At 41.1% G+C, this 10,033-nt stretch overlaps 1 protein-coding gene across 1 annotated transcript in view; it reads left to right on the forward strand.

Annotated features, from left to right (window-relative positions):
- Positions 1 to 10,033, forward strand: part of LOC110460525 (ubiquitin carboxyl-terminal hydrolase 25-like) — a 44,443-nt gene that overhangs the window by 18,204 nt on the left and 16,206 nt on the right. Inside the window, exons 15-20 of the mRNA XM_021513486.1 lie at positions 725 to 795; positions 1,190 to 1,415; positions 5,957 to 6,127; positions 6,750 to 6,904; positions 7,703 to 7,890; positions 8,346 to 8,418. Of these exons, the coding sequence (XP_021369161.1) occupies positions 725 to 795; positions 1,190 to 1,415; positions 5,957 to 6,127; positions 6,750 to 6,904; positions 7,703 to 7,890; positions 8,346 to 8,418 (884 nt within the window). The remainder of the gene's footprint in view (positions 1 to 724; positions 796 to 1,189; positions 1,416 to 5,956; positions 6,128 to 6,749; positions 6,905 to 7,702; positions 7,891 to 8,345; positions 8,419 to 10,033) is intronic.

Raw genomic sequence — 10,033 nt, forward strand, 5'->3', positions numbered from 1 at the left:
ATAAGTACAAACAGTATATATTCTTATTACACAAGTACTAAGGGTTTATAATCATTTCATTGTACAATAGATAAGTACAAACAGTATATATTCTTATTACACAAGTACCAAGGTTTTATAATCATTACATTGTAAAATAGATAAGTACAAACAATATATATTCTTATTACATAAGTACTAAGGTTTTATAATCATTACATTGTCCACTAGATAAATACAAACAATATATATTCTTATTACACAAGTACTAAGGTTTTATAATCATTTCATTGTACAATAGACAAGTACAAACAGTATATATTCTTATTACACAAGTACTCGCACACAAACACTCATTCTTGTAATATACTTACCTCAATTTAGATTGTGTACATGTATTTTATATGATAGAATCAAATCTATGTATGTTTCAATTGCTTGGCAGTTATATTAATCTGGCAGTTTTCATTTACCGTGGAAAGTGCAAAAATAAAACCACCACAAAAATTGTCTGTTATACAGTATCATATATATGTGGAGAAAACAATTACGGTATGTTGTAATGTATAATACTTAAAATCAGTGTGGCGATTTATATGGAACATTGCATAAAACAACTAGAAAGATTAAGTTCAGAAAGCCATGTACACATTTTGATATCCAAACACATGTAGAGGTTTGTCTTTTATACAAACAGTGTCGTAGAGGGTTTTACTCACTGTGTTGATTTACGTTCTCCCTACAGAGTTACAAGACAACATCAACATCCTGGAGGACAACGTCAACAGGATGTACAGTGACGAGGCCATGCAGCGGGTAAGTTACGAAATGGCCCGAAAGGTTTACAGTGTGTGCAATCGTTGTATAGATTCACGTTTACCTTTACGTTGACAGTACAGCTCCAAGCAGTACTTGTAAAAAATCATATTTATTTTTCTGTTGTCGATACTCATACCAGCTCCAAGCAGTACTTGTAAAGATTCATATTTATTTTTCTGTTGTCGATACTCATACCAGCTCCAAGAAATCCTTGTAAAGATTTATATTAAATTTCTGTTGTCTGTACCCATACAAGCTTCATGCAGCACTTGTAAAAGATTGTATTTAACTTTCCATTGATAGTATTTGTACCAGCGGCCTGCAGTTTTTGTGGAGTTTCCTATTAAACTATCCATTGACAATGGTTCACACATTACATTTCCGTTGACAGTACCCATACCAGCTACATGCAGTCCTAGTGCACGAGGGTCAAGCAGCGTCCGGTCACTACTGGGCCTATATATATAACACAGCCAAGGACAGGTGGCTCAAGTTCAACGACATCACGGTGTCGGAAGCATCCTGGGACGAGCTGGCGAAGGAGAGTGTCGGTGGATACCACAATGCTAGTGCTTACTGTCTCATGTATGTCGACAAGTCACAGTTACAACAGACAGGTGAGGACAAACTAGACTGGAGGTAACCTCAGTTATCTGATACTGCAAGGTTCCACGGGTAAACCTGTTTTATGTATGTCGACAAGTCACATTTACAACAGACAGGTGAGGACACACTCGACTGGGGGTAACCTCGGATATCTGATACTGTAAGGTTCCATGGGTAAACCTGTCTTATGTATGCCAACAAGTCACAGTTACAACAGACGGGTGAGGACAAACTCGACTGGTGGTAACCTCGGTTATCTGATACCGTAAGGTTCCACGGGTAAACCCGTCTTATGTATGTCGACAAGTAACAGTTACAAAAGACAGGTGAGGACAAACTCGGCTGGAGGTAACCTCGGTTATCTGATCCTGTAAGTTTCCACGGGTAATTCTGTCTATGTATGTCAACAATTCACAGTTACAACAGACAGGTGAGGACAAACTAGACTGGAGGTAACCTCAGTTATCTGATACTGCAAGGTTCCACGGGTAAACCTGTCTTATGTATGGCAACAAGTCACAGTTACGAGTGTCGGTGGATACCACAATGCTAGTACTTACTGTCTCATGTATGTCGACAAGTCACAGATACAACAGACAGGTGAGGACACACTCGACTGGGGGTAACCTCGGGTATCTGATACTGTAAGGTTCCCCGGGTAAACCTGTCTTATGTACGTCGACAAGTCACAGTTACAATAGACAGGTGAGGACAAACTCGACTAGGGGTGACCTCGGTTATCTGATTCTGTAAGGTTCCCCGGGTACTTCTGTCTTATGTGTTTCATCAAGTCACAGTTACAACAGACATGTGAGTACAAACTCGACTTGGGGTAACCTCGGTTATCTGATACTGTAAGGCTCCACGGGTAAACCTGTCTTATCAGACACACTTCACAGGGCCAACATTTTGAAAACCTGTCTTATCTGACACTGTACAGCTCCACAAGTAAACCTGTCTTACCAGACACACTTCACAGGGCAAAAATTTTGAAAACCTGTCTTATCTGACACTGTACAGTTCCACAAGTAAACCTGTCTTACCAGACACACTTCACAGGGCAAAAATTTTGAAAACCTGTCTTATCTGACACTGTACAGCTCCACAAGTAAACCTGTCTTATCAGACACACTTCACAGGGCCAACATTTTGAAAACCTGTCTTATCTGACACTGTACAGTTCCACAAGTAAACCTGTCTTACCAGACACACTTCACAGGGCAAACATTATACTGTAAGGTTCCACGGGTCAACCTGTCTTATGTATGTCGAAAAGTAACAATTACAACAGACAGGTGAGGACAAACTTGACTGGGGGTAACCTCGGTTATCAGATACTGTAAGGTTCCACGGGTCAACCTGTCTTATGTATGTCGAAAAGTAACAATTACAACAGACAGGTGAGGACACACTCGACTGGGGGTAACCTCGGATATCTGATACTGTAAGGTTCCACGGGGAAACCTGTCTTATGAATGTCGACAAGTCACAGTTACGACAGACAGGTGAGGACAAACTTGACTGGGGGTAACCTCGGTTAGCTGATACTGTAAGGTTCCACGGCTAATTCTGTCTTATGTATGTCACCAAGTCACAGTTACAACAGACATGTGAGTACAAACTCGACTTGGGGTAACCTCGGTTATCTGATCCTGTAAGTTTCCACGGGTAATTCTGTCTATGTATGTCAACAATTCACAGTTACAACAGACAGGTGACGACAAACTCGACTGGGGGTAACGTCGGTTAACTGATGCTGTAAGGTTCCACGGGTAATTCGGTCTTATGTATGTCGACAAGTTACATATACAACGGACAGGTGAGGACAAACTCGACTAGGGGTGACCTCGGTTATCTGATACTGTAAGGCTCCACGGGTAATTCTGTCTTATTTATGTCAACAAGTCACAGTTACAACAGACAGTTGAGGACAAACTCGACTGGGGGGAACCTCGGTTATCTGATACTGTAAAACTATCCATTGACAATGGTTCACACATTACATTTCCGTTGACAGTGCCCATCCCAGCTACATGCAGTCCTAGTGCACGAGGGTCAAGCAGCGTCCGGTCACTACTGGGCCTATATATATAACACAGCCAAGGAAAGGTGGCTCAAGTTCAACGACATCACGGCGTCGGAAGCATCCTGGGACGAGCTGGCGATGGAGAGTGTCGGTGGATACCACAATGCTAGTGCCTACTGTCTTATGTATGTCGACAAATCACAGTTACAACAGACAGGTGAGGACACACTCGACTGGGGGTAACCTCGGGTATCTGATACTGTAAGGTTCCATGGGTAAACCTGTCTTATGTATGCCAACAAGTCACAGTTACAACAGACAGATGAGGACAAACTCGACTGGGGTTAACCTCGGTTATCTGATACTGTAAAACTATCCATTGACAATGGTTCACACATTACATTTCCGTTGACAGTACCCATACCAGCTACATGCAGTCCTAGTGCACGAGGGTCAAGCAGCGTCCGGTCACTACTGGGCCTATATATATAACACAGCCAAGGACAGGTGGCTCAAGTTCAACGACATCACGGCGTCGGAAGCATCCTGGGACGAGCTGGCGAAGGAGAGTGTCGGGGGATACCACAATGCTAGTGCTTACTGTCTCATGTATGTCGACAAGTCACAGGTACAACAGGCAGGTGAGGACAACCTCGACTGGGGGTAACCTCGGGTATCTGATACTGTAAGGTTCCAAGCGTCATTCTGTCTTATGTATGTCGATAAGTCACAGTTACAACAGACAGGGGAGGACAAACTCGACTGGGGGTGACCTCGGTTATCTGATTCTGTAAGGTTCCCCGGGTACTTCTGTCTTATGTGTTTCATCAAGTCACAGTTACAACAGACGGGTGAGGACAAACTCGACTGGGCGTAACCTCGGTTATCTGATACTGTAAGGTTCCACAGGTAAACCTGTCTTATCAGACACACTTCACAGGGCAAACATTTTGAAAACCTGTCTTATCTGACACTGTACAGTTCCACAAGTAAACCTGTCTTATCAGACACACTTCACAGGGCAAACATTGTGAAAACCTGTCTTATCTGAATCTAATTAAACAAAAGGAAAGCGCAACTCTTGAATCAAGGTTTCCATGACTGTATTGATACTTGCACACAAGTATCAGCAAGTACCTATACAGTTATCGTAGCCTGGATACAGGAGTTACGTTTTTAATTTGCTTTACCATACCAGTAGGTATCTTCCTGAAACCTAGAGGTGAATGTGAACATTCCTTGACACAGGTAGAAAACACAAGTATCAATTAAATCTTAATATCCATTTAGTATCTGTTAACAGGTTCATATCGGTATGTGATGTGATCTTTATTCGCTGATATGTAAAGTCTTTAGGGTGGCAATAACATTGGTCAATACCAGAATGAAGCATTTAATATATAACATGAGTATGCATGCTACTGTTAGTGAAAGAAATAATATATTACACATCTCATTTTGTTGCCAGGGAAACATATCACACATCTCATTGTGTTGTCAGGGAAATGACATATCACACATCTCATTGTGTTGTCAGGGAAATAACATATCACACATCTCATTGTGTTGTCAAGGAAATATCATATTACACATCTCATTGTGTTGTCGGGGAAATAACATATTACACATCTCATTGTATTGTCAGGGAAATGACATATTACACATCTCATTGTGTTGCCAGGGAAATAAAATATCACCCATCTCATTGTGTTGTCAGGGAAATAAAATATCACACATCTCATTGTGTTGTCAGGGAAATAAAATATCACACATTTCATTGTGTTGCCAGGGAAATAACAGATTACACATCTCATTGTGTTGCCAGGGAAAAAACAGATTACACATCTCATTGTGTTGTCAGGGAAATAAAATATCACCCATCTCATTGTGTTGTCAGGGAAATAAAATGTCACACATCTCATTGTGTTGCCAGGGAAATAACAGATTACACATCTCATTGTGTTGCCAGGGAAAAAACAGATTACACATCTCATTGTGTTGTCAGGGAAATAACATATCACCCATCTCATTGTGTTGCCAGGGAAACAAGATATTACACATCTCATTTTGTTGCCAGGAAAATAATATATCACACATCTCATTGTGTTGCCAGGGAAACAACATATTACACATCTCATTGTGTTGTCAGGGAAATAAAATATCACACATCTCTTTTTGTTGCCAGGGAAACAACATATTACACATATCATTTTGTTGCCAGGAAACAACACATCTCGTTGTGTTGTCAGAAAAAAACATTCACAGCAAAACCTCTTTAATCCTTCTTTAGTTGACAACAGAATAAACAGTTCCCGAGGTTATAGAGTTAAATTTTCAGAGTTTAAGTCAGTAGGTGTTGATATGACTGATCTATTTGTTGAGTGGCCTAGGGTCTCGGCCTAGAAATTTGAAAAAGGAAACTTTGGAATGTTATTTTATATGAAATATATAATATGCCTTTTCTATTTCTCGATTTTGAAAAAAAAAAGATTTCTGTCAACTCCTATGAATTTGTTCTCTGTTCAGATCTGGTGGATATAGAATTGGTAGGCAAGGACCTAGACAGTCTTCCAAAGGACTTGAAGGAATCCGTCATCCTTGACAATAAAAAGTTTGAGGAGGAGATCCTCGACTGGGACAGCGAACAGGCGAGGAAAGCTGCAGGTGAATCGGTAGCTGCGGCAGAACACAAACCAGGTCAGTTGACATTTCCTACAAAAACTTCAGTGGGAAAAAAATACTTTATACTGGGAAATCTTTGCCCAGTCAAACTTCTGCCCTTCATCCATGAAAAAAATATTGCCCGGTGTTAATATCGTCTTTCATATTCAGTAACTATGTATGTTATGTTGTTTATTTATACTCGTTGTAATGATTAATTCGCACTAATTATGGAGGATGAAAAGGCAAAAAGTTAAAAAAAACAGTAAGACTTGAAAAGCATTGTGTAATGTGTCCAGATGAGGGATGTTGAAAAATTGCTGTCAGTGAAATGCACAAGTATTTATTTTGATGGCCGGAATGTTTGAAATTAAAAAAATGACATACATTTCACCATTTGTCAGTAACAGGACCCTGATCTGGTAACAGCCATATGTTGTTTACTGAGGCTAGCGTGGCTGGTTAACTAGATAGATAATTAAACAGATACAATTGCTTTATGATGCATCGTAACACCAGCCTTTTATAGTTCAGTCAGGCTGGGTTTTCCTGCGTCACATGTTACATCTTCGTATTCAGCACATGTGTTAGTATTCTCACCAGAAGTTATGTGGATGGGCCGTTCAGAATCCAATAACTTACTAATCTATATTTGCAGGAGCCAGCACCAGTACGGTAGCCACTCAGACGGCCACAGTGTTCTACCCGGCCGTACATGCGTCACTGTCTGTGGGGGACACTGCCGAGGCTGTAGCTAGTGTGGTAGACCATGAATCATTCAGTGCCAAGGATCCCGAACCAGCGCTTGTCAGAGTAGGTTACAACAGGTTGTTGGGTCATCTTACCAATGTTTCACGTTCTTTCCCTCATAGTGAGGCTGGCTCCCTTATAATGAGGCAGGCTTCCCTTATAGTGAGGTTGGCTTCCCTTATAGTGAGGCGGGCTTCCCTTATAGTGAGGCGGGCTTCCCTTATAGTGAGGTTGGCTTCCCTTATAGTCAGACGGGCTTCCCTTATAGTGAGTAGGGCTTCCCTTATAGTGAGGCGGGCTTTCCTTATAGTGAGGCGGGCTTCCCTTCTGGCAAGGCAGATTTTGTGACTAAATTGTGGATTTTTACATGCAAGCATGAAACTTTGCATTCAATTTTAGAATCAAACACTTTCACTTTGACATGGTTATACACTGTGAAATCATTTCTAGGGTCAAGGTCACTGGTATTTAAAATAGACCGTCGGGCTACGACCAAATCTGGGAATCCAAGTCTAATCTTTTTTAAATCTGACATAGTGATGTACTGTGATATGTAGATGTGCAATAGGGGTTTTAACAGTTTTTAAGGTCAAGTTTGTTTTTGTTTGTTTGATGATCAGGATCATTTTGTTTGATTTTGATTGTTTTGTACTCGAATGATTATGATTGAAATTTGTCTGACAGATAATCATGATTATGATGTAATTTGTCAGACAGATAATCATGATTATGATGTACTTTGTCTGACAGATAATCATGATTATGATGTAATTGTCTGACAGATAATTATGATTATGATTGTAATTTTTGTTTAACAGGTAATAATGATTATGATCTGTCTGACAATGATTTGTTTTACAGGTGATTGAGTCTGAACTGAAGCGAGTGGAACAAGTGGTTAGGAGCCTCCATTCCAAGCTGCCAATGGAAGATCCGCGTTTACAGCACCCTGTGGTGTACCTCACAGCCTGTAGGGCTGATAAGCGAGTTTGTCACAGGATCATGTGTGAACAGGTGGCTTACTGTGGTCTGCTGGACACTGAAGAGAGGTACCATTAGGGGTTTTACTAAAACAAAATATGTCTGTACATTAGAGGGTCAAAGTTAAAGGGAGGTACTGTACAAATTTATATTCAGACTTAATACTCAGGGATTACAGTAGGCCCTAGAGAGTATTTTTTTGACTTTCCAAAATGAGCTTTGACCCTTGGAGGTCAAAGGTCATGTCGATTTGACATGTGTTTTGATCCTCAAAATTCAGGGATAATGTTAATTTACTTCTGAAGTTGTTAAGTGTCAAGGGTCAATAGAAAGCCCTGATATTGTTTTTACAAATATGTGAAACTATCAAAATCTGGAAAGATTGATACCAGAAAGAGATTTTGAAATGAATTTTGAATTAAAACTCTTAATCGTAATTTGGAGTGTAAAATGAGATATATGTACTGAATTTCTATATGATTTTGTATGTGCTGACTTCTGTATTACGTAATTATTTCTGTAGGTACAAAGCTCTGAAGAACACAGCACTACGGATAGACAACATGAGTGATAAATCAGATCGAGACCAGTCACTGGTAAGTCCCTACTACATACAAATCAGATGGGGACCAGTCACTGGTAAATCCTTACCACAAATCAGATTGAGACCAGTCACTGGTAAGTCCCTGCTACATACAAATCAGATGGGGACCAGTCACTGGTAAGTCCCTGCTACATACAAATCAGATGGAGACCAGTCACTAGTAAGTCCCTACCACAAATCAGATCTAGACCAGTCACTAGTAAGTCCCTACTACATACAAATCAGATGGAGACCAGTCACTGGTAAGTCCCTACCACAAATCAGATGGAGACCAGTCACTGGTAAATCCCTACCACAAATCAGATTGAGACCAGTCACTGGTAAGTCCCTACCACAAATCAGGTGGAGACCAGTCACTAGTAAGTCCCTACCACAAATCAGATGGAGACCAGTCACTAGTAAGTCCCTACCACAAATCAGGTGGAGACCAGTCACTAGTAAGTCCCTACCACAAATCAGATGGAGACCAGTCACTAGTAAGTCCCTACCACAAATCAGGTGGAGACCAGTCACTAGTAAGTCCCTACCACAAATCAGATGGAGACCAGTCACTAGTAAGTCCCTACCACAAATCAGGTGGAGACCAGTCACTAGTAAGTCCCTACCACAAATCAGATGGAGACCAGTCACTAGTAAGTCCCTACCACAAATCAGGTGGAGACCAGTCACTAGTAAGTCCCTACCACAAATCAGATGGAGACCAGTCACTAGTAAGTCCCTACCACAAATCAGGTGGAGACCAGTCACTAGTAAGTCCCTACCACAAATCAGATTGAGACCAGTCACTAGTAAGTCCCTACTACATACAAATCAGATTGAGACCAGTCACTAGTAAGTCCCTACCACTTACAAATCATATTGAGACCAGTCACTAGTAAGTCCCTACCACAAATCAGATGGAGACAAGTCACTAGTAAGTCCCTACCACAAAGCAGATTGAGATCAGTCACTGGTAAGTCCCTTCCACAAATCAGATTGAGACCAGTAACTGGTATAAGTCCCTACCACAAATCAGATGGAGACCATTCACTAGTAAGTCCCTACCACAAATCAAATGAAGACCAGTCACTAGTAAGTCCCTCCCACTTACAAATCATATTGAGACCAGTCACTAGTAAGTCCCTCCCACATACAAATCAGATTGAGACCAGTCACTGGTAAGTCCCTACCAGTCACTAGTAAGTCCCTACCACAAATCAGATGGAGACCAGTCACTAGTTAAGTCCCTACCACAAATCAGATTGAGACCAGTCACTGGTATAAGTCCCTACCACAAATCAGATGGAGACCAGTCACTAGTAAGTCCCTACCACAAATCAGATTGAGATCAGTCACTGGTAAGTCCCTTCCACAAATCAGATTGAGACCAGTCACTGGTAAGTCCCTACCACAACTCAGATAGCGACCAGTCACTGGTAAGTCCCTACCACACACAAATCAGATGGAGACCAGTCACTGGTAAGTCCCTACCACAAATCAGATGGAGACCAGTCACTGGTAAGTCCCTTCCACAAATCAGATCAAGACCAGTCACTGGTAAGTCCCTACCACATACAAATCAGATGGAGACCAGTCACTGGTAAGTCCCTACCACATACAAATCAGAT

The sequence above is a fragment of the Mizuhopecten yessoensis genome, unplaced genomic scaffold (genome assembly GCF_002113885.1).
Source record: "Mizuhopecten yessoensis strain PY_sf001 unplaced genomic scaffold, ASM211388v2 scaffold10419, whole genome shotgun sequence".
NCBI lineage: Eukaryota > Metazoa > Mollusca > Bivalvia > Pectinida > Pectinidae > Mizuhopecten > Mizuhopecten yessoensis.